Below are 26,379 nucleotides of genomic sequence, written 5' to 3'. Positions count from 1 at the left end.
CTTCCCCAAATTTATTATATTGCACCCGAAGTACTACTCGTGTGTGTTTTCTTCCACCAGAATACAAACTATTCATATATTTGATGAATGCATTAAGAGCTTTTAATGTCACAGTCAAGTCCTACAATGCAGAAAGTGTCAGCACAACGTTAATAATAATCTCCTACATACAAGAAATGCAGTATGAGCACAGCTTTGACAGAAATCCTTCAGTGCACGCATTTAACTTTTGGGGATAAACTGCATCACTTTGGACAATATACAAATAAATCTAACACCACAGGCAGCAACAATGGGCCAGATGTAGAATGCTGTGGTTTACATATTTACCAAGCTTCTGCATTTTGTTTCTTAATATTAATTTTCTTTCATATGTGCAAACTGTAGTATTTCTGATACTGTTTATTCTGCTTATGTGAGTTGACCAAGCCTATACTACTGCTGAGTTTGTTTGCACTTGCAGACTGAATACATGTCCACATGCATGTGTGTCTTCTTTTTGTTGACAAAGTGAAGTGTTTGCATAATAAAAATCTACAGTTTAAGCAGCTATAGCAAATTAAGCATAACATAAAATATTGATTAAAAATCGATACAACTTTAATGACAATGATTTAATATTTAGAGTAATTTTAGCCAGTTTAAATTAAAAGTAAGTTAGTATAATACAAACAGGACTTACAATATTAAAGTGGGAGAAAAAACAGGGTTATAGCATATTTAGAGTCAGAGAGTGAAATTAATCAAAGTAATGGAGTGAAGAGGTGGTAATAAGGAAGTGTCACTTATGAAGATGTATAATAATATCCTGGTTAAGTGCTACTGCAGAGGGAGACCTGACTTTTACAATGCTTGGAGGACTGTTAAGCACTCCCTAGGCACAGCTGACATCGAGTCTATATTAAAAGCAGACGGTGCTGACAAGAAAGCAGCAGCAGCATGAAGCATATGTAGTTCAAGTCCCCTTTCTTCCTGTTGTCTGCTAAAGTATATCTAGCACTTTCATTACAGCTGCTTCCCTTACACAAGGAATACATAAGACATCAACCATTTTCTACTGCTTTACCAGCTTTAAAAGCTGATTCAACATAAGAATTAAGAGCAGATCTCCAATCGTAACAAAAAATGTTGTTATCAACATGGATGGAAAGATTCATCTCTCCACCTTTGCTCTCAAAGTGAATTTGTTGGCATCCATGTCTGGAACACATAACATGCTCATTAAGGTCGGTGATATGATCATAATTCACTCTTATAAGTATAAGAGTCAGTTACTGACCAAGCTGTGAGCTTCCTAGTTTCACATTGAGGGGCAGTGTTACACAGTTTGGAGATGGGGGTTCAGTGAGGAATAAAGCCAGCACACAATTCCATGCTTGATCTCAGCACAAAATGCATAGTATTACAAATTCTCTTCTTCTGTCGTCTTCTTCCTTTCGGCTTTTTCCTGGTTAGGGGTAGCCACAGTGGATCACATGTCCGCTCATGATTGGCAGTGGAGTTTTACAGTGTCGAGTTGCCAGCCCGGCGCCCAACCTTTCACTGAAGGCACACACATGCACGCACTCACACCTAGGGCCAATTTAGCATGTCCAGTCCACCTACAGCATGTCTCCATAAGTTCTGTAAATTGATACTGTCAATATTTTAAAATTGTTTTTAACAGTGTGGCTTTACTCATGATTATTTTTTGTCTTTGCCCCTGACTTTAGAGAGAAGGGATTGAGAACTATATGGTAAATGTATATTAAAACACACAAGTATTGAACTCAAACACACACACACATATATATATATATATATATATATATATATATATATATATATATATATAGTTATTTTGGTAATTTATTCATTGGCATATCACAAACGTTTCTGTGCTAACAGTTCAGTTGCTAACATAAAAATGCAGTACAGCCATTCATCAAAATGTATGATCATTTTAGGGTTTATTCATATTAAAATGTAGCACAGGAGTCCATCAATATGTGTTACCATCTTAGGGTATATTTATTTACATCCATTGATCGGGAATGTTTGGAAAATCAATGTTCAGTTGAGTACCAGAACGAGAGATGGTTGGGGACCTACACATAGGGAAAGACCTGAACAATAAAAAGTTGTCACCTTATCAGATGCACAAAAGCAGAGTACTTTTTACTGAAACATTAGATTTAGTAGAAGATGCATCTTCACCGATCAGTAAAAAAAAGCAACTTTCTTACTTGTTTGCTGCAGCCAGTCAGGTCCCTTTCTTCACTGAAGCAGACCTAACTGAGCACAGCTTACAGACAAGGTTTAAAAAAAAAAAAAAAAAAAAAAAAAGAATGGAAAAAAGTTTGCAATTGCATGGTGACATTATGTAGCCATGCAGACATCTACAAAGTGCAGAGGGAGAGGGAGAAGGAGAAACCTGTGGCTGCTGCATGGGAGCCCTCTTTCGAGGACAGGTGATCGGGGGCTCCCCGTGGCTGTGGGTTCCGTGGGTGCCTAATGCTGGCTATGCAGATAGGGTTTCCCTTCGAACCAATCCTTCCTTTATGCCTATGGTGTTTTCCAGCTTGACTCTTAGTCAATCTATCCACCTGCCTACCTTCATTCCCAAACCTCAGAATAGAGGAGAAAGACTTCTGCACTCCCTTGATGTGCAGAGACAGCTTCAATTTTATCTGGACAGGACTAAAACCTTTCAGAAGTCTGACCAGTTGTTGATCAGTTTTGCATCTGGAGCTCAGGGCAAAGCTATTTTTAAACAGACAATTTCTAAATGGATTGCCCACTTTTGTTACTTGCAGCATGGCAAGGTTCCTCCAGAGAGTATCAGGACCCATTCTACTAGAGCAACTTCCACCTCAGCAGCTTTTTTGAGAGGAGTACCTACTAAGGATATCCTGGAAGCAGCTACTTGGACTTCTGTTCACACTTTCACAAAGCATTACAATTTACCTTTGTTTTCTAAATCCAGGGCTGGTTTTGCCACTGCAGCATTGCAGGGCATCCTTACCAACCCTTAAATAGTGGGTATTCCGTCTCCCTTTTTTCTTTGGGAATCAACCCATTTTGTAAGAACTGCATCAGTGAAACATGGTGAACATAATACAGTTGTGTACACTTGCCATAAATGTAAATGTTAGAGTGTATTCACTGTTGCAGTCCTGGTCCCCTCCCATCCCCCTTTTTTCCTAAGGCACAGACTATCTGTTTATTTTGTGGATGTTATATTCTCTGGGATTTTCTTTTCTTGGTCTAGCCTTCTTGGGGGCTGCTGACAGTTATGGCAAGAAAAACTGAGGAAATGGCGTTGGCTGCCTTCCTTTATACCAAGGCTGTGGTATTCTGGCCGACTGTGGGATACCGGGAGCCGGATAACACATTTTGTAATGACTGAAACAGTGAATACACTTGAACATCTACATTTATGGTAAGTGTACACAACTGTACTGTTGTAGAAGGCTAAAACAGGGTTTTGAGAAGATGGAGGAAAAGGGTGAAAGTCCACATATAGTTGTGGTTGCTCCCTGGGGACTGAAGACCTATGAGGCCTCCGTTTCTTTCTTTTTTTGTATTTTTCCTACCATTTTTTCTTCTCTTTGCCTTTTTACTTTTCTCTGGGTTGCCTTTACTCTTTTTGTGATAGTAAACACCTTGTTTAGAGGGATAGTTTCTATTGCACCTTGACATGGGTGGGGTGAAACAAGCTATTTAATACCTACCGTAATTTTTTACACTTTTCCCCAGTTTCCTGAAGACCATATTGGAAGGGTTCCAAAAGAGCATCCCCTTATCTAAAACAGCTTTTAAATGCTGTGCTCTAACATCATGCAGGGGTTGTAGCCTCAGCCAGACGTATTGTTATAAAATTCAAAGGTGTCACCCAGAAAACTGCATCAACAACATCATATCCAGAGTTTTTTTTTTTTGTCACTGGCTGTTATTCTGTGGGACCTCCATCAATTTTGCCATTAAGTCTCCTTTCAACATCTCTCAGCTTTTTCTCAGTTGTTTTAAGAAAGCTATTTGAACATAACATTTGAACAAATGCAGTGTTGGTGAATGCAAAAAGAGCAGGTGCTGTTCACTGAAACTACTTTTGCTGACAATGGAGTTTGTTTTCTTTCTCCACTGTTGTGTGACCGCAGAGTTGGTTATGTACATTTCAGAAGGGTGTCCACCAACAGGAGGGGTTGCCCCTCAAAAAAAAAAAAATGTTGTAATGTTCACAGACGATAGTTTCAGCGAACTGTTTCAATTTGTTTCTGTTTGCTGAAATTACCTTGGGCAAATCAACATGAATCTTCTGAAACTAAGTCATACAAGTCTGACAGCAGATATCCCTGAAGATAAGAGTGAAATATGCCATATAAACTTTTTCCCATATCACTCTAGCACTCTACTTTCTTTGTCAGTTGGGAGACTGTTGGAATGAGGAATCTGGACATCCTTTCCTGGATCCATAGACACAAAAGCCAGTTATGCCACAGGATTCTTACAAAGGTTATTTATGGAAGTCTTAAAGTCTATTGTGTTTTATTAAAAGTAGAGGATTGCACATCTGGTTCAAGGAAAGCAATATCTCAGGAGCTCCCAAAACAGGAGCAATAGCCACTGGTTTATGGGCAACCAGGTCCATTAATTCAGAGGACATCTTTTATGCCTGTGATGCCTCCTTTCCTTCACCTTTGAAGAACTCTCATTTTACCAAGGGTTTCTCCATTTAGGATTCCCCCCTGTGAGAAAAGCAGATGAAGTAATGTCTTGTGTGTGTCAGTATCATATCCCAAAGTAGGAAAGATATCTGAGAAGAATAGTCCAGGTTTTCCTCCTCACTTTCCAAGGAGTTTGCTTCTGTCGTAACCGGAGAATGTTTATTTATTATCCCTTTGCTGACCAGAAAAAAAATATTTTCAGTGGAGGTCCAGGAACAGATGGATGTTTACCTGGCTGTAGACTTTGTAGAGCTTGTAAAACACTTCCTTGTGCCAGCATGATTCATTGCTTAGGGCAGACCTAAGGTTGGGAAGGAGTAGCAGACCTGCCCGACCACAGAGACCTTGACTTCAGCAGGGAGCTTGGGCCTGGTGATTTGTGCTTCACATTCTGAATCTTTTTTTCTGTGATGTCTGCTTTGGAAGTCTAGCCTCTAGATGGGAGCCGTTTACTTCCACTTCATGACCCATGATGCCTTCCATCATGAAAATAGTGGGTATCCTGTTTTTATCTTCGGAAACTGTAATGTGCTTTTGTGATAGTTGTCTGGGAATGGGCATACAAAGAGCCCAATTCCTGTTCATCACCCCAGTAAGACATGTTAGGTTTCTTTGGCATGGCCTCCAAAAGGGCTTTATCAGAGGTCTCAGGAAAAACATGAATAAGGTTGAGGGGCTGTGAAAGTGACTCAGTGGTGCCTACACCTGGAGGATGATAGATGCCTGTATCATGCCACTGTGTCCCTTTCTGCCTTCTGTTCGAAACTTTTCTTCTTAGGGAGGACACGGGATGCCAGGAAAGGCTTCAAGTCTCTTCCTCTTCAAATAGCATTGAAGGGAATGTTGCTACTTTTAAGAATTTTTGAATCCCTGATGGACTGATTTTAGATGTGATCAGGTTCTAGATAAAATACCCAATGATTTTGGGGAAAAAAAAAACCTGATTGAGTGATTTTTTTTTTTTTTTTTTTTTTTACTGCAGGCACAGCTGCTTTTCTTAGGTCCTGCCATATGCCTGACCAGCCTCATTTGTAAGGCCATGGAACGTATCATTATGGACCTCATAAATAAAGACATAGGTGACCTCCAAACTCTGGATCCTACCCAGTCCGGCTTCATGAAGGGCAGATTCTGCCTGTTCAATCTGGTGGATTTCTTTGAAAATTTAACCAACGCCATTGACAAGGGAAAATCTGTGTTTACTGCATACCTTGACCTGGCATAGGCTTTTGACACAATCCCACATTCAGGCATTACTTATAAACGTAGCAAACTGAATGTAAACCCCTTCATTGTAAGATGGGTTGCTAACTGGCTCACAAACCAGACATACACTATCAAAGTGGGTGACTCCACATCATCCAACAGACCTGTTACAAGCAGGGTGCTACAGGTGTCAGTGCTGGGCCCCCTGCTGTTTGGTATATATTTCCCAGAAGTTCAGATCAAAACTAAGGTGCTGTAGCTGACCAAGTTTACAGACTACTGCAAACTAGGTGCAATCATGGAATCCACAAATGATGTCAGTATATTCTAGGAGGATGTTCTTCGTGCATACAGCTGCAGTCATAACAGATGGGTTCTCCTGCCGTCAGGCAGGTCCTCAGTCGGCCGAATTCCAAAGTCTAGGTCCAGCATCGGTTGTCGTCGCTTCTTCCCTGACGTCAGTGCGACAGGGGTATAAAAGAACTAGCCGACGCCATTTTCCTCAGTCTTTCTTGCCGCGTGGTACCCGAAGCAGAAGCAGTTCGCAAGTGCCGGTCGGCCAGCTCCTGAAATTACGAAAATTTTGCAACCGAAGTCTTCTTGAAAGCTAAGTACCCCGTTGGGGAAACTTTTCTTGCCTCAGACCGATGTCAGACAAAGTTAATAATTGTATTTCATATGGGAAGCAAATACTGCATAAGGATTTTCATTCCCTCTGCATTCCTTGCTTAGGCCCAGACCACGACGTCTCAGTCTGTCATTTTTGTACTACATTCAACAAACGCACCATTAAGCGTTGGGCGGAGTTCGCCCAGCACTATTTTGGCAAAAAATTTAACTACATTATGCTGTCGGATACTCCGACTCCAGTTTTGACTAAAAGACGCAAAGATAAGGACTGACACACAAGGTCCGCAGCCCTCATGCCCCCTTCATTGGCGGTGTCTACTGTGCCCGAGGTCGCAGGCTCCTCGGCCCACACCCCGACTACAGATACCGAAGCCACTCTAGGTGGTGAAACTCAGAATGTAGACAGATCTGCCTCCTCTCAAGGTGTCTTCAGGCCTTCCTCTTCTTTTTCCATCAAGGCTTTCAATAAGTCTAAAGCAGTCATGCATTCTAAGAGACAAGCTACACAGGGCCCTTCTCCAGGCCCCATGCCTAAAAAACAGATGCTTAAAATGGCTGAGGATTTAATTATTCTTATCAGGGGTTCTCAACCCCCCCCCCTGGACAAAAGGCCCAGAGTGGAGGAAGAATCCCCCTCCTCGGACCAGGCCTCCATTATTTCAGAGCACTCTGATGAACAGGAACATTCATACTCCCCTTTTGAAGATTCTGATGCAGAGGAGTCCATTCCCCTCTGTCTCCCCCCCTGAGGATTACTCATTTGGGGAAACCTTGCATACCTTGAGGGAACACTTCCACTGGGAAGGCCAAGAGTACTCAGACTCCAAGAAAAGGCTTAGGGATTTTCTCTTGCTCCCTCAGCACAGGCCTCTGGCTACACCTCCTGTCTTAGACATACTAGATGATGTGTATTCGGAGGCCTGCCTTAACCCAGACTCTTTACCTCCAGCCCCAGTCAAGCCTGACAGGTACTACCGGGTTCCTGACTCACACCAGTTCTTATACAAAAGCCATGCGGCTGACCCAGAAACTATCTCACAGGTCCCCAAGGAAATTAAGGCCTCCACTGCTAAAAATCCATTACCTTCAGAGAGAGATTCCAGATCTTTAGAAAGGTGGGGAAAAAAGGTATACACCTCGGCCACATAAACATGAGGGCATTAAACTGCCAGTTCCATATGTTAAAGTACCAACAGTTTCTGTTATCACAGTTGAGAAGCAAAATGTCACAACCTGAACAACCAGACTTGAAGGAGTTGCAGGATTTGATGCATAGTGCAGAAGTGGGTAAACATACCTTGCAATGTGGTTTTGATGCTCTAGAGGCCTCATGTAGAGCTGCTGTTACAGGATCAGTCATACATAGACATGCCTGGCTCAAGGAGAAAACCTTACCAGATCATGTCAAAGCTAAATTACTAGATGCCCCTCTACAAAAAGATGTATTATTTGGTGTTAAAGCTGAGGAGGTATTAAAGAAAATGGAGGAAAAGGCTAAATCAATGCAAACAGTGAAAGATTTTCTACAGGTACAACCTCCACGTTTCAGTAGAAATTGGCCTTCCAAAAATTGGTCCTTTCCAGCCACGGACAGACCCCAAAGAGGTAGATACAGGCGACCGAGGGGCAGAGGGCAATCTCAAGGATTATTTAGAGGCAGACAATGGCAAGCTCCTACACAAAGAGGTGGTGAGGATAGTTCACAGCCATTCAGAAAGCAAACCCAATGACTTTCCCCTTTGCATGCCAAGCAAGGCTCAAATGGCAGCACCCTTAGGTGGAAAACTGGCATTATTTTCGAAAAATTGGCATATTGTCACAAAAGACAAATGGATCCTGGACATTATAAACAGAGGCTACAGATTCCATTTTCACACCCTTCCACAAAAGAGAGGCATGCCAAACCTGCCACACAATCAAAGGGCAGAGGCACAAAGACAAATTTCAGATTTCATGGACATGAAAGCTATTCAAGAGGTACCTACTCAAGAACAAGGTCAAGGTTTTTATTCCAGACTATTCCTGGTACCAAGGAAGGGAAAAGACTGGAGACCTATTTTGGACCTATCCATCCTAAACACATTTTTACTCATGCCAAAATTCAAGATGCTCACATTACAGCAGCTTCTTCCCATGCTGGGCAAGGAGTCTTGGCTGGTAACATTGGACCTCAAGGAGGCATACCTGCATATCCCAATCAGACAAAATTGCAGAAGATACCTCAGATTTCTTGCAGGTTCAACCCATTATCAATTCTCTGCATTGCCCTTTGGCTTATCTACTGCCCAGAGTATTCACAAAATGCCTGGCATCAGTAATTGCCTACTGCAGACTTCAAGGGATACAAATATACCCATATTTGGACGACTGCCTGATCCAAGCGGACAGCAAGCACATACTTCTGAAACATCTGGCTTTTGTAATAATGTTGTTGAATTCTCTGGGGTACACAGTCAACAAAAAGAAATCAAGGCTAATACCCTCACAAAAATAATTTTCCTGGGTGCCAACTTGGACACAAACACCCAGATGGCCTACCTCACGCCAGAGAAACAGGGGCAACTAACTCAATACTTCAGAAAACTAGCAAATTTCACCAGGCTGACTGCAAGGAAAATCCTGCAGGCTCTGGGATTCATGGCATCTTGCATCCTACTAATCCCATGTGCAAAGCTGCATATGAGGAAACTTCAATGGTACCTGAAAAACCTATGGTCTCAACACAGCCACAGTTTGGAAACAATAATACCACCGATTCCATGTCTTCAAAAGGAATTTCTGTGGTGGGCTCAAGCATGCCAAAGAAACACAGGTCTCCCATTCTGCAAGCCTCAAGCAAATCAAGCACAACAGACGCCTTGGACTACACCTGGGGGGCACACATGACAGATTGGTGCAATCAGGGCAAATGGTTCCAAAAAGAAAAGCACCTACACATCAATCAAAAGGAAATGCTAGCAGTAATAAATGCTATTATAGCTTTCAAAGACCTTCTGCATCCAGGCCAACTATTGATAAGGACAGACAACACCACAGTAATGTGGTACATAAACAAACAGGGAGGAACCCATTCATACCCCCTATGCAGGCTGGCCATGTCACTTTGGAACATGGCTCTGGAATTACAAATCGAACTTCAAGCACAGTACTTGCCAGGCAAGGAAAACACGCTGGCAGACAACCTAAGCAGAAATATGACAGACCCACACGAATGGAAGTTGCACCCTCAAGTTTTTACAGAAATAATTCAAGCATGGGGAAGGCCAGACATAGATCTCTTTGCCTCCCACAAAAATCACCAAATGACAAAATTCTGCTCAAGGACTTTTCATCCACAGGCCTGGAGAGTGGACGCTCTCTCTTTCAGTTGGACAACAATGACAGTTTATGCCTTTCCACCTCTTCCTCTGCTGCCCAAAGTTCTATTAGAAACCAAAGCAGACAGACCAAAGATGATTCTCATTGCTCCAGACTGGCCAAGACAACACTGGTACCCACTCCTGAGGAGCCTGACGCATTCCCCACCATGGACCCTACCTCTAATGCCTCTTCTTCTGACTCAGCACAGCTTCAAAACTCTTCACAGTCAGCTGAAAACACTCAATCTGACCGCATGGAAGATTCCTTAACTTCACAACAGACCCTACTCTCCAAGGAGGTGCAGGATATCATTTTGGAGGCCAGAAGGCCTTCTACTAGGAAAGCTTACTCCGCAAAATGGAAGCGATTTTGTGCCTGGAATGAGAAAAAGGGCCAGAATCATGGAATACTGAATTTACCTCAAATATTACAGTATCTAGCTGAGCTGCTGAGCAGTGGACTTTCATTCTCCTCCATCAAAATCCATGCCTCAGCCATTTCTGCAGAATACAACACTGATCCTCCTTTATTCTCTCATCCCCTCTTAAGACAGTTCCTCAGAGGGGCTAAGAATATAAAACCCCCAAGGAAACAACCAATACCTGCTTGGGACCTCAATTTCATTCTAGAAAAGCTGACCTTGCCTCCTTTTGAGCCAGCTGCCTCAACAGATTTGCAATATTTGTCCTGGAAAACAGCCTTCCTTCTGGCTATCACCTCAGCTCGCAGGGTATCGAAACTACAAGCCCTCATATCTGTGCAGCCTTTCATCATTTTCCATCAGGACAGAGTTTCCTTACGAACCAATCCGTCCTTTATGCCAAAGGTGGTATCCAGGGTAGCTTTGAATCAGGCTATTCACTTACCTACCTTTTATCCTAATCCTCAAAACAAAGGGGAGAGACTACTACATTCCTTGGACATCCACAGACAGCTACGTTATTATTTGGACAGAACAAAGCCTTTCAGAAAATCAGAACAACTCTTTGTGTCCTATGCTATAGGAGCTCAAGGGAAGCCAATTTCCAAACAGACAATCTCAAAATGGATAGCCCACTGCATACACTTTTGTTACTCTTTTCATGGTAAAACTGTGCCTGCAGGCATCAGATCTCACTCCACAAGGGCCACAGCTACCTCTGCAGCTTTCCTCACAGGAGTTCCTACCAAAGATATTTTGGAAGCAGCCACTTGTTCTGTGCATACCTTCTCCAAGCACTACCACCTACCATTATACTCCAAAACTAGAGCAGGCTTTGCCACTGCAGTCTTGCAGGGCATCCTGGCTCCTCCTAGTTCCACCTAGTGCCTACCACCCCTTTTTTAGCTTTGGGATTCTACCCATATGTTATGACTGCAGCTGTATGCACGATGAACATAGTACAGTTTTGTACCTACCATAAATGTAGATGTTCGAGTGCTAATACAGCTGCAGTCCAGGTTTCCCTCCCTCCTTCCCCTCTTGGGACAGGCCTATTGGCTAACACCTCCTCATACAAATTGATTGGGGTATTCATTTATGGTGTATTTGCTTGCAACTACTGTTTTTTGATTATATTGCACTGCATTATTACATAAATTTATGTATTGCCTTCCTTCTGGGGGCACCTGACATCTGGGGCAAGAAAAACTGAAGAAAATGGCGTTGGCTGGTTCTTTTATACCCCTGTTGCACTGACGTCAGGGAAGACGCGACGACAACCGACACCGGACCTAGACTTTGGAATTCGGCCAACCGAGGACCCACCTGACGGCAGGAGAACCCATCTGTTATGACTGCAGCTGTATTAGCACTCGAACATCTACATTTATGGTAGGTACAAAACTGTACTGTCTCACACAGACCAATGACTGGTATTAGTCACGGTCTCAAAATGAATGCAAAGAAATGCATCATCATTCCCTTCAGCACAAACATTGTCCCCTCACACTATCAAATCGACAACAATACCCTAAGTACCCATGACGTGGTAGGGACCTGCGATCACAAGTTGACTGCGACCTTAAAGGAGAACCACACCCACTCTGGGACTATTTACAGGTTTTTAAATGTTTTTATATGTAATTTCTGAGTCTGACCACATGGGGTCTGGCATCTTGAAGTAATTTTGATTGTTTAGTCTGCCTCTAGGTATCCCACAATGCAGTGCTTGTCCACAAAAAGTTGCATCTTGCAGGTCTCTTTTTTCCTAAAACTGTTGTCACTGCATTGATTTTACATACATAAACTGCTGTCTTTCAGTGTAATATTTCATACTGTTCAATGACTACTTAAAACACAAATAGTGCAAATGCCACAGAACAAACTTGCAAAGTGATTTTTTTTTACTGTTGCTTCTTTATAGAATGGCTAAACTGCAGTTTTTTTGTGAAACCTGAATTCTACTACTTTACTCATCTCCCATCCCCCTTCACAACTAACTTCCCTAGCTGTCAAAGTGCTAAGTGTAATTTCAGCTTGTACTTGCTGTGACTGACAGCTCACAGCAGGAGACTTGACTCATGTTCTGTTTCCTTGTTCTAGCCTTTACTTTCTGTATGGGTTGGGGAAGGACATGGGAGCTGTGACATCACAGCGTGGGTGGATTTTTAGGATGGTCATTGTGATGTCAGTCTGGGGAGGGAATTGGCTAGAAAACTACCCGTATTCAGGATTCCTATTAGATTGATGAAAAAGCAAAACTTCAAACGCTCATATGAGTGGAAATGCAGGTAATTGAAATCGCTATTGTGAGATCGCAGTACAGTGAAGATCAGAAAATTTGCCCTTTCCTCAATGTAGTGTGATCTCAGATTTGGAATATATTTTTAGCGGGGGGTGCAGCCCCCCACAATAGCGATTTAGATTACCTGCATTTTCGCTCATATGAGCGTCCGTTATTTTGATTTTTCGTCTATGTAATATAGACCCTGTATTCAGTGGCCTTGATAACATCAGTAGAGTTGGAGACCTTTTCAGGGCGGGATAAACATTTTTTGAAAGTAAAACCACCACAGTACAATAAGGTACTGTTCTAGTGGAGAGAAACAATCAATTTAAAATATTTGAAATGCTGTGTTGTTGTTTATTCATAGCAGGGACAATAAATAGGGAGAAAAGGGACAGAGAAGTTGAGCATCTAATAATAGAATCCCATTGTTGCCCTTTAACTTCGACCACCATATGTCTACTGTAGTTAGGAAAGCTTTCTATGTAGCACACTTGATTAGTAAGGGCATTGTTTCAAGAGCAAAAGAAGTTATAACCCCCCCCCCCCATGATTGGCACTTATCTGGCCCATAATTGAGTATAAAATCCCATTTGGCATGTAAAGTACTAAACACCTGCAGCAATTAGAAAGACCTCAGGGATTTTTAACAAAGAAGATCAAGGGTCTCCAGCATGTGCCTTACACAGACCAACTAAAGTACTTGTCACTATACTCCGTATCATGTAGACTTCTTAGGGGAGACTTATGACTGGCCTACAGAGCAATCCAAGACCGAAACCTAATGAACTTGCTGCATATCCGTAAATCAAGCAAGACTAGGGTTATCCATTCCAGGGACCTAAATATGACCTGCAACTTAAATCAGACATGCTGGAAGGGCAGATTTATCTCCCAGTGACTTCCGCACCTTTGGAACAGGCTACCAATTCATGTGAAACACAGCACCTCTATGACACTGTTCAAGAGTAACCTGGACGAGTGTATGGGGAACCATAAATTCTTACCGGGGATAGCACCCACAGCCCTCCTGCACATGGGCAGTCATCACTAAATGCAGTCTTGGGTATTATATTGGGATGAAACGGCTAGGCTTACGTTCAACTCACAACTAACTGCTAGAAGGTTAAAAAAATGTAAAAGATCCACTATAAAAAGAGAAAAAAGATATTTCCTTCTGGGACATTTAACTATCCCAATCTTCAGTGCAGGCCAAACCATGCTGGATAAAGTGATGCTAGTGCTGCAATATGTGCACTGTGATCTGCAGTAAGAAAGATCTAATATGGAGAATGTGGATGCCTATTTTATACATCTACTGGAGACGTCCTGATGTCCTAGGATGAGAGCATTCCTTGTGCCTGGAGAAGAGGAAGGTTTCTAAGCCCTGGAATTCAGGTCAGACTTCTGAGCCCTCCCTGTTGGAAATTTCAGTAGTCAGTGATCTAACTGAACATCTATGACTCTTCAAGACATCATCTTTAGTTGCAGGATGCAAACCACCCTCTTGTATTCCTGCTTAGCCTATTTTCTTGTGTCATGAATTCCTATTAGTCTTTACTTCATTTGCAAGTATGATCACAGCAGGCTGGAAAGTTATGTCCGGCACAACCCACCTTTAAAAGTCAAGGATTAGAGGCAGTGAAGGTAGGCAAAGATGCAGCTGTCTTGTCCTGATGCCCGAGAGGTACAGTCCAGAAGGTCACTGCCACCGTATCTTACATTTCAGACTTAACATCATGGTATGTGCATTACATAATTATATATATTGTCTTTAGTGCAAGTTAAGCAGGTTTTTTTACTGATGGAAGAGGTACAGATTAAAGGTACCTTTTCAGCTAGTCTTTGACAGGTAAGATATGAATATGGCTTATTTGTTTTTCTTTTAAAGAGGGTTGTTTTTTTATCCCACCACAGGAAGAAAACTCTTACTGGCAAAATTCTAATGTAGTATAACATTTTAGAACAGCACAAGGTGGAGCAATGTCACTTGGGCGAGTGGTCTTTGTAGCATGGTATCTAGAAATACCTTGCAATTTATGAATAGTAACAACCAGGGACAGAGTGGGGGTGCAGCACAGTGGTACCTGACAGGATGATGACCTTCAGAGGAATCTAGATGCATCACCACTACAGTTGCTATCAAAAAAACAAAAATGTTAATGCAGAATTAAAGTCCAACCCAAGCTTCCATGATTGTAGCTCTGCAGAGGACAGACGCATTTGATACAGAACACAGCAGACTGACAATATAGTGGTGTTGCTTCATGAAACATACTATTAAGTTCAGAAAGGAAGTAAACTATATGGAAGGCAAGAAATACTGTAGCGCATAGAAAACATTCTGCTCCAAGAGAGGCTATCATGAAATCTGCAGAGCCATCTGTAGCCAGAATTATGAGAGCTCCACATACAAGCATAAACATACAGCTCCAACCAGCAGTAACATTCTATGGCATTTTAACTGTCAAAGCTCAAATGTTTATTCAAGTAAAATGAGCATTTACAACTTTAGCATATTCTGTATGTCAAAACTGGGTAAAGCTTATGCACACACTAGAATGAAATTGATGTTTACTAACATTTTCAATGACATAGTCTATAGGAAAGGTGATGAATACAGAAGAGGATAAAAACGCAACTGTGAAGCTGACATGCATAACAGGCAAAAGAAAGCTGACTCTTCTAATCCTTTTAAGTTGTTTTATACTTACCTGAAGCATCCCGGATATACATCCTATGGGAACACACCAGGAGTATATAGAACCAGAAAGACATGCATCCAAATATGGTTCCACACACCAGAAAACTATAGCTACCCTGTGATTGGATTATCTGTAATGGAAAAAGCGACAGTACAAAAGCAGTATTTTAGTGATGGAATATGAGAAAAAAGTACTAGTACAAGACTGCAAAGCAACACAAATGTATGATCACATAGGTTCACAGGTAAACAGTAAGTTAACTGCCCTGAGGGTGATTTTAAGCCTAGCCGATGACCCTAGGTCAGAATCAAACTCTGTCCCTTGGGTCTGTAAAGTGAACACCTTAACCATTATGACAAAACCAGTTTTCAACAAAGTTACCTTTTAACTCTAAAACTAGTACTGACTTACAAAAGCACATAACTTGTGGCATACAAATTTCCACAGTTTACTTCCGTTTCCTTATTTTCCGGTTTTCATTCTATCATCTGAATTAGACACAGTAGTTCAAGACCAGGCAAATCCCTTTACACTGGGCTGTGAGATGGGGACCTGGCATGACTCCAAAATTCCAGTGCAAGGCTGTTAGAGACTCCCACTCATTGCATCAAATTGCTCTTCTGTTGTGGTGTCTGTACTGTCTGCCAATTACTTCCAGGTTAGTAAATATGATATTTCTTGCCTTCAGTACCCCGCATAACCTGGGTCATGGCTATATCTGAATGAGCTATTGGTCACTTATATCTTGGTTAGATCTCTCAAGTCATCATTTGTAGGGCCGCATGACTTTCCAAAGTGTAGAATCATGTGGAACAGAATCCTTGCTTTATTCTGTTCTATCTTTTGGCACTAGCTATTTTCCCTGATTCTGGCATGTAGCATGGGGGCCTTTCTTTATGAATTCCTTGAAGTTACATATAATTGGTAGAGTTTTTAAACCCCTCTCAGGGGGTCAACATTTCCATTTAGTACATTCCATAATATTTTCCTCTGTTCAAGCAGTCTCTTACCAGAGCTGCGCTTAACACAGCTTTCTGCAAGTCAAGCAAGTATGATTACGTTCACCTAAATCACGGACTCACTAAATCAGCGTACTCACATCAACCACAAAATGTATGAACATACTTGATCAAAAAATAAATAAATAATGTTTTATGCTGCACTCCATGTGGGGGGGCTGTGGCCTTCACACCCCTGATAATTATATATACCAAATCCAAGATAAAAAGACAGTAGGGAAATGGCAAATGTCCACTCCCCACTGTTTAGTAATCTTGCAAAACAGATGCCAGCATCCTGCAGTGAACTGGACCATTTGAAAAAATCCTCCTAACTAAACAATCAAACGTAATCCACACATACACAGACATCCATTTTTTGTTTCCTGTCTTAAGGGTTGCATTTGTTCAATGAATGGGAGTTAAGGTGAGTGGAGAAGGGTATTCACTTCTATCTTTGCAAATGATGATGTTGCGTTGTAACCAAGAAAACAGGAGGATGAAAAAAGCAGATGAGTTAAGAACTACAGAAAAGATGACCACTATAAAAATATCTGTTACGAATCAATTGATATGATGCTTTATGTACATATATGTAATCAGTTCCGAGGAGCCTAATATCTCCTTCAGTATGAGGAATGCATAATCTTGGTATACACTGATTTTTGTATATCATTTGATAGGCGTGAAGCATTTTTTTTTATGTCTTTAGTTAATTATTTGCTGTAGTGTATGATCGATCCTGGTCTTTTCTGATACTGCTCATTGTTTTTATTGTGTCCATCTTTCTAACAATTTTTGTTGATCTATTCCCTCTTCCGTGTTCTTCTAACATTGACACTTCTTGTCTTAACTGCTTTACAGGTTTCTTTATTTGATGCTTCCATTAGCATATGATTTCTATCTGATTTCTTTCCTTCCTTTCCCATATCGCTCTGTTTTTGTGGTAAGACTATGTTATTAATTTAGCTGCACAGTAACATATCCTGTTTACTTCTGCTGTATCACATGAATTCCTGTTAATAGTGTTGATTACCATGTTCATTTGTTTCATCAGCCTTCTAATATTTTGGGTCTTACTGCCTTTCTGTAATCTACTTCTTTCATCGATCTTAATGCCTATCCATCCATATTAAATCAAGTCTTCCCTTAGATCACTCTCTTCTAAACTGAGGCACATTCTTTGTTCTCTGTCTCCAGCAGGCATTCTACAGAAAGTTCCAGGACATCTTTCTGTGGCATATTCTCTTCAGCTGCACTCTGGGTCATCCATTGCTCTTTCATACGGGAGCATACTGGCCTGTCACTCTACAACACTGACTTCATCAGAGTTGCCACTGTTTCCTGCTCCTTCTTTTGCTGTACAACTCCAACTGAACTTTGGTACTGGCTTTCTACTGAAGGCTCCAGAATATTTTCATATGGCAAGTGATGACGTACTTCCTGTTCCACCTGTTTCTCCTTAATTTGGGGACTCATTGTTCCATCATGCTGTGACGCTACCATTTTCTCACTACATTGTTCACTTCACAGGTAATCCATAATTTCAGTTTCTATTTCTTTAACTTCTCCATTACTACAGCTCTTTTCTGCCCCCCCCCCCCTTTTATTTCTTTTTGTATTGTAAAATGTTCTATATCTGGATGCCTTTGCTTGTATTTCTCTTCAAATATCCTTGGTGTCGCATTTTGTACTTATTAGGTTATTGTCTTTGTTTCCAGGTGTGGTCTGTGTTGTTCATGAGTTATTTAGTTTGACAGTCAGCAATGCAGCAAATCTGTTTTTACTTTTTTAAGTCTCATGGGGCTTGTTAGTTCAGTATGATCAAAAGGTTACTAAAGTGACAGGCAGCTTCATCAACAGGCTGATATTTGAAGAGTTACCAGTCACATTGTTTAAGAGTGTCATTAAATATGGATTTATTAAAATTGGTTAAGTTTCTCACAGAGATCAAGTATAGTGGTTTTGTGAGGAAGGCTTGTGGTATTCTCTGATGTAGGTGGAGTGATTGTCTGAGAGGTGCTGACTAGCTTAATTTCTTCAAGGCTGGATGAGAGTATGCAGTCTAGTACGGATGCTTTTGGATACTTTGCCAAATTGGGTTGGTTTTTGGATAAGCTGAGTGAAATAAGTGAAGTTATTCATCTAAATGAATACTTTTTATTGTGGTACTTTTCCTATAATACTTTATCAGTGTTAGAATTCTTGATGTCTCTGAGGTTTAGTTAGTTTGGGCATTTCCATCTTATTTCTACCCTCTTTCCTATCTAGTAAAAAAAAAATAATACTTTTTGTCTTATAGTTTAATGTTTTATCTGTAATTAGAGTACTGCTACCTGTTCTTTGTCGATAGACCTTTTGTTTCTTATTGTAGTGTGGTGTTGCTGGTTTTTCCCTTAGATATGACCGACAAGGCATGGGGCTTCAAATGACTGAAGTTTAGAATGAGCCTAATCTTGAGGAGACTCTGGACCCTTGCTGGTCTGGTGGGGCCTCATGGATGACTCGCTTGTCTAGCAGCCTTACAATTGACTGTGCTGCTCCATTTCTATTTGGGGGGGGGGGGTAAAACATCAGGAGGATTTCTTTGTAAAATTTTTGGAGGGTAAAGAAAGGGGATGACATAACCTCTGTTTATTATCAGACTTCAAGAAATGCTCTGCTTGGGGCACATAATTCTGCCCTAAGGTTCAGTGCACTAAATGTGCTTATAATCTGGGGTAGCCAATCTTTAGGAAGATTGCAAAGTCTGTGCTTTCTTTGGGCTGCAGGCTGTTTTAGATCATTGATCCAAGTTGGTTCTCAAAGGCTTTCTCCCTGGCCTCCTCTCTTGGGTTCTCCTTCATCCAAGAAAACAGTGAAGAGAACCATGAAGACTAAAAGACATAAATCAAAGGAAAAGGAGAGCCATGGAGAGAAAGAGAGAGAAGCCAAGAGAAAAAGAAGTTCCTAAGAAATCCAGAATGAGGTCTCCGGATTCTGCAAGGGCTGTGGGTCCAGTTCCTAAACCTTCTAAACCTTCAGGTCCAACACCTTAGTTTTTGTTGGATTCTGTAGGGGTCCATTCACTGACTCCTCCCCTGCAAGTGGAACCAAATTTTCCCTGGAGCCGACCATCCATCAGCTGCAATCTCCAACCCTCCAGTTGGAGAGATCTTTTTATGGGTCCTTCCAGCCACCCTCGACCGCTACTTTTTTCAGGTCAGTATGGTCATAGAGGAGTTTATCTGAGGCTGATATGGAGAGGATGATGCAGAAATTCCTGAAGACTCAGATTCAGATGGGGCCTTCCTGCTTCCCCAGTGCCTGGGGTATCAGGACCAGGCCCTTCCACCTCCACTTAATGTCTCTTTCATCAGTCTGATCTTTGGATCCGGTGGTAGTGGATCTAAGCATTTCCTGTGTGATCCATTTGTTGAAGCCAGGAGACTAAATGTCTTGGAATCTCACAGTGTCACTCACTTGCTTGACTTGGACAGTGTCGCATCTAGGGTGTCCTGGAACCAAGAGGTTGGTGTTGCTGTGTGGAGTTCAGAGTCATCTCAGACTTTCACATCTGCCTGGTGTTTGCTTTGGAGCTGTGCCAGGCTGCATCTAGAGAAGGTCATTTGTCTGGATCCTCTGATCTCAAGAAGACCCCTTCTGGACTTGCCTCAGAGGCAGCCTTCAAGGCATTCGAGAAAGCTCTCTCTTTGATTAGAGAAAAGGTATTCTGCCCTTGCTTGGATACACCCCGATCCTCTCTGGCATCTGTGGTATCTCCTCCACATAATTCTATCCCTTCAGGCCAGCCAGCTGCAACAGGCTTTGACAGACATTGTAGGATGAGTTCCCCCTTGATTACTGATTCTTCCCTGCCCCCCCATGGAAAAACACTCAAAGCACTCCTGCAAAAGAGGCATTTAGACTCCCCCTGATGACACTGATTTCTATGAAGCAGAAGGGTCCCCACAATCCCCCCCAGACGACATCTCCTTTGGGGACATCCTGGAATTACTTCAGCAAGGGGGGATAGTCCACTGCTGCCTTTTCCCAGGAAGAATTGGTGTTCCTCAAAGCCTTTGTAACTGGCCCATCAACTGCTTAGATGGTCTCCGCAGCAGAAGACCTGATTGACCTGATGTCCCCAAGGACACAGAAGGAGTGGGATGTGTTGGAGCCCATATCCCACACACCTGACAAGATTTTAGTTTTGTCCAGCGCTAGGCCTCAATGGAGAAAAGGACCTGCCATCATGGTGGTGCAGCCCTAAAAAAGAGCTCTGGAGGAGAGTACCTCTGTCCATCTCCTGAACAGGGGAGTCTGGAACCCCGGACAGATTTGGAAGGTGAGCGCAAAGTTTGCCTTACGTGTGCTAGATTATCTTGCGTGCTTGATGAGGTTTTAAAGGGACCTGACCAAAGAGTTGTCAAGTCCATCTCCAGTACCATGACAGCAGCATCCCACAAAATGGTGGATTTTCAGCCGGCAACATTCCATTCCATTACAAATGTGTCTTTACACAATTTGTCTGTGGTGGATGGCACATCTATCGCATCAGGCACAAGCATTGCCATATTCTGACATGGCTGGATGAAGCTCTGTGATTTTTGTGGAGAACTTAAAAATTACCTTTTTGAATGTCCTCTTTGATGGGTCCACCCTTTTTGGGCCCAGTGTTAAAGATGCACTCGCCAGGAGTGGACAGGATGAAACTATTTGTTGTGAGCATCTGCTTTTCCACCCCCAAAGGACTTTTTCCCCCAAGCTAAAAGGTGTAAAGAGATTGTGGTTCTGCATGTCTTAGGATTTTGCACAGGATGCACCTGGTAACAGACATCCCAAGAGGTGCAGGGTGTAGCCCTAGAGGCAGAGGTGGCCTGCAAACCAAGGGTTTTGAGGCTTGTTCTCCAACAAGTCCAATGCTCCTAAAAAAACTGCCTGACTGCAGCACTCTAGAGGAAGTGTGGGGAGGGGGGCGCATATCTCTGCACGCTTATGCCTGGTCGGCCATCACTTAATGATTTGTGGATGCTGAGAGTAATAAATAGAGGCTATGTCACCCCCTTTCTTTACCCTCCAAAAATGTCACAAATAAGCTTTCCAGATATTCCAACTCCACAAAGAAACATAGCATCACAGAAAGTCGCAAAGCTGCTAGACAAGCAAGTCATCCAAAAGCTCCCACAGACCAGCAAGAGTCCGGAGTCTACTCAAGATTCTTTTTGGTTCCAAAGAAAAATTGGGACCTCATGCTCACTCTAGACTCAATTCTGAAACATGCAACCTTCCATATGGTCATGGTTCAGTCCATTTTACCTCTTCTGCGAAAGAATGACTGGATGTTCGTGGACCTACATAATGCGTACTATCATGGCAGTTCCTTCGCTTTCAGCTGGAGCCAGTCATTTTCAGTTCAGAGCACTGTCCTTCAGGGTTATCATGCCCCCCCCCCCCGGTGTTCACCAAATGCATGGCATTGGTAGTAGCACATTTCAGGCTGCAGGGTTTCCAGGTGTTCCCTTATCAAGATGACTGACTAATTACTGCAACCATGAGAGATCTACTAATTCAAGCCAGGAATTCCTTGCTGTAGTTGTGCTATCACCTAGGAATCAAGATCATCCTGGAGAAGTCCAAATTACATCAGACCAGACCATAGAGTTCATAGGATACCACCTCACAGATAGCCAAACTTCCGGAATCAAGGTTAGCCACGCTGCATCAGCAGGCTTCCCTGGTCCTGTCTCACCAAAATACCACAATATCTATCCTACATCCGATGGGCTGTATGGCAGCATCCTTCACCTTTGTTCCTCATGCAGGTGTTATAGTGACTATGTCAATACAGTCATCCCATCCTATGTACTTTCCATTCAGACTAACTGGGATTTGTGGTCAATATAGGCTACAGTCTCTATAGGTAGTCCTTTTGTTCTCCCTCCCCATGTAGCCATTGGGTACACAGACACATTCCTTCTTTCTTCTTCTTTCGTCTTATTCCCGGTTAGGGGTCACCACAGCGGATCACCAGTCTGCTCATGATTGGGAGTGGAGTTTTTATGGTCTCGAATTGCAAGCCCGGCGCCCAACCTTCCACAGAAGGCACACACACACCTAGGGCCAATTTAGTGTGTCCAGTCCATCTGCAGCATGTCTTTGGGATGTGGGAGGAAACCGGAGCACCCGGATGAAACCCACGCAACCACAGGGAGGACATGCAGACTCCGCACAGAAGGCACCCCAGCCAAGGATTGAACTGGAGAACCTCTTGCTGTGAGGCGGCAACACTAACTGCTGCACCACGGCGGCCGCCCAGACACATCCCTTCTTTGATGTGGGGAATTTCAAAGGGAAGACTGCCCAAGGCACATGGTCAGTGACAAAGGTCAATGCTCACATCAGTGTTCTGGAGATGGCAGTCCTCCTAACATTGCAGGCTTTTCAGGACTTCCTCCCCATGGCTGTGATCATTATCCAAACAGTCAATATGTTAGTAGTCTGGTACATCAGCAAACAAGGAGGAACCCATTTGCACCCTTTATGTTGGGAGGCCATGAGGGTTTGGCAGTGGGCAGTGTCTTCCCAGTGCTTTCTGATTGCAGCAGATATCCCAAGGAAATCCAGTCTATCAGTGGATAAGTTGAGCTGGTTCCTTCTTCTGCTGTATGAGTGCTCTGTCAATCATCCAGTGGTTTCCAAGATTTTCAGACACTGATGTCAGCCTTGTTACAATCTGCTTGAAACCCCCACCAGCAGTAAATGCAGCAGCTACTTTGACCCGATTCCTCAGAAGGGTATTCCTCAAATGACACTCTATCTGCACATGGCCCTGGGTCTGCTTTCTTTTACTCTCAGACTCCATTTATAACCAGATTTCTACAGAAAGTGTCATGGTGCAAGGTGAGGGTGACTCTCATTGCCCTCAACAGATATAGTTCCCTTCCTTCTAGCCTCATCCGGTGCACCCTACTACCTGGGTGCTGGACCCTACTCCAGATCTGATTTCTCACTCATACATCAAATCCCTGAAGATGACAACTTTTTCCACTTCCAGTGATAGCCAGAAGTCCCAGGCTCTCATCCAGTCTGATTCCCATCTTATGTCAGAAACCTTCACCAGGAAATTTATGCAAGCAAGTGAAACAGATTCTCCATCTGGGTCTCTACCAAGGATCTAGATCTTTTTTGGCCCCTTTGTCATAAGTTCTAGGTTTTCTTGCAGATGTCTTTCATGCAGGAGCTAGCTACTCCACTGACAAAGTTCAATTGGCAGCTGTCTCAGATTTTCATGTTGGTGAAGGCCAGGCTACTATTGCTTCCTTATAACTGTCTTTTTCTTTTTTTTTTTTTTTGCAGGGTACATTTCTCCTGCAGCATCTTCTAAGAGATCTTGTTTCCACCTTGGGATATTTTACTCCAGACCTTGACAAAAACCCCTCTGAACCTGCAGCTACTACAGAATTGAAATTCCTTTCTTGGAAAATTCTTTTCTTGGTTGCTGTTACCCTGCCAAGGAGGCTCTCAGAACTGTAAGTCTTGAAGTGTAAGCCATCATTGGTCTTTCATAAAGACAGTGTCACTGAATGAGTCCTAAATTAATTCACAAAGTTGCTCCTGGCCCTACCTTGAATCAGGCTATTAATTTTTCCACAACTTCTCAAACAAGGATGAAAATCTCCCACATTTGTTGTATTTTCATTGTCAGTTACACTTCTGTTTACAGTGTAACAAGGACCTCATAAAATCTGACCAAATTTCTATTTTTCTAAAGCTAAATTAAGATTGTGTGTGTCAAAAATCACACTGTCAAAGTGATTGTCCAAATGCATTAGTTTGCCTCTAGAGCCAGTGGATTGACACTGCCTAACAAACCTAAAGCTCATTTAATTACAGTGATGGCAACTTCTGCAGCATTCTTCTCTATAGTCTCTCTTGATATCTGCGCGGAGGCTAATCTTTTATTACACACTGGACCTGCATCACTTTAGGTTAGGTCTTCATTTGGCTTCACAATGCTTCAGAACATCCTAACATATGTCATCATAGGGTTTGTGATAACTGGGGACTCTTCAGATACAAAAGTTATGTACTTATCATGCAGTTATGATGTCCTTCATGGATGCATCTGCAGTCATAACAAATGGGTTGTCCTGTTGTCAGGCAGCCCTTCGGTCGGCCGGATTCCAAAGTCTGGGTCCGGCCGCTGATGTCGCACTTCACCCAACGTCATCTCTGCTGGTCTTGGTATAAAGGCATCAGCCGACGCCATTTTCCCAGTCTTTCTTGCGCGTGGCGCCAAGCAGAAGCTGTTCGCAAGTGCCGGTCGGTCAGATCCAGAGATTACTACTACCGAATACTACTTCGAAGACTTCTAAAAAGCTAAGTACCCCATTGGGGACTCTTTCTTGCCTCAGCCGATGTCAGAAAAAGTCAATAACTGTTTAACTTGTGGGAAACAAATACCTCATAAAGATTTCCACTCTTACTGTCTGCCTTGCTTAGGCCCAGACCACGACGTAGCAGCCTGTTTGGCCTGTGCTTCCTTCAACCGACGACGCTTAGGCCGGTCGGAGTTTGCTGAACAGTTTTTGGCTCAGATTTTGCGTACATTATGCCGTCAGATCCTCCGACTACCCAAATTGTTAAAAAACGCAAAGAAAAAGACCGACACTCGCGGTCCGCGGTTTCGGACGAAACCACGGTTAAGCAAGCCGCGAGTGTCTCGGTTTCGGCCGAAACCGAGAAAACTGGTCAATCTTCAGCCGAATCCATGACTACTACTGAGGCTCCTGCTACCTTACCTGAATCGGCCTCAGAAATTTTGCCTACAACTGTGGTTTCTAGTGATTTATCAGACACCATCCCTTTGGATGTCTCTACCCCAGCACGTGGTGCTGCTAGACCCCCTGCAGCCATGTCTATCAAGGCCTTTGCCAGGGCTAAAGCAGCCAAATCTGCTAAATCAGTGCCTGTTAAACCTCCCTCACACAGGCCCACTTCTAGTTCACAAATGCTTACTCTGGCAGAAGATTTAATATCCTTAATTAGGGGATCCCAATCTCACCCAGACAGGGCCTCTCAGCCCCCAGAAAAGAGACCTAGGGCAGAGCCCCCCGAGCCAGTGTCCTCTGATGATTCTGCGGATGACTCAGACATTACAGACCAGCCAGAGGATCCTTTTTCTACTTATGAAGACTCCGATGCTGAAGAATCCATTCCAGCTGCCTCTCCACCAGAGGAATTTTCCTTTGGGAAACCTTACATGCCATGAGAGAACAATTCCAATGGCAGGGACAAGATTTCTCAGATTCAAGAAAAAGGCTTAGGACTTTTCTGCACTTACCACAACATAGGCCCTTAGCTATACCTCCTGTTCTGCCTGTTGTGGATGATGCATTTAATGATGTCTGCACTGCTCCTGATTCTTTACCTCCAGCCCCTGCCAAACCTGATAGATTTTACAGGGTGCCAGACACTCATCACCACCTATACAAGGCCCCACTGGCCAACCCTGAAACTATTTCCCAGGGGCCTAAGGCAGTAGCCTCGACCACAGCAAAAAACCCTATTCCTTCTGAAAGGGAATCCAGGTCCTTAGAGAGATGGGGGAAAAAGTTTACACCTCTGCTACTCTCTCAGCTAGAGCTTTAAACTGTCAGTTTCACATGATCCAATACCAAGAGTATATGCTTGATCAGTTAACTAAAAAACTGTCCTCTGATGAATCTTTAGATAAGAAATATGTATTAGAAATGGTGAATAACATCCAACAGGTTAGTAACCATTCCTTAAAATGTGGCTATGATGCACTGGAGGCTTCATTTAGATCAGCCATGACTGGCACAGTGATAAGAAGACATGCATGGTTGAAAGAACAGGTCTTACCGGATCATGTTAAAGCAAAGCTATTAGATGCTCCTATGGATAAGGCCAGTCTATTTGGTACACCTGCCCAGCAGGTAATGAAGAAAATGGAAGAAAAGGCAAAATCTGTACAAACAGTTAAAGATTTCTTACAGGTTCAGCCCCAAGGTTTAGCAGGAACTGGCCTGCCAAAATTGGTCCTTTCCTGACTCCACAAGAT

General features: G+C 42.8%; 1 protein-coding gene across 1 annotated transcript in view; it reads right to left on the bottom strand.

Moving 5' to 3' along the window:
* The window catches only part of MFSD4A (major facilitator superfamily domain containing 4A), a 1,221,833-nt gene that overhangs the window by 53,469 nt on the left and 1,141,985 nt on the right, over positions 1 to 26,379 (bottom strand). The window contains exon 9 of the mRNA XM_044076823.1: positions 15,325 to 15,445. Coding sequence (XP_043932758.1) covers positions 15,325 to 15,445 — 121 coding nt within the window. The remainder of the gene's footprint in view (positions 1 to 15,324; positions 15,446 to 26,379) is intronic.

This window comes from Protopterus annectens, chromosome 7.part0 (assembly GCF_019279795.1).
Source record: "Protopterus annectens isolate FY-2018-M chromosome 7.part0, PAN1.0, whole genome shotgun sequence".
NCBI classification, from domain to species: domain Eukaryota; kingdom Metazoa; phylum Chordata; order Ceratodontiformes; family Protopteridae; genus Protopterus; species Protopterus annectens.
The sequence above is the reverse complement of the archived record's forward strand: the minus strand, read 5'-3'. Positions and strand labels throughout refer to the sequence as shown.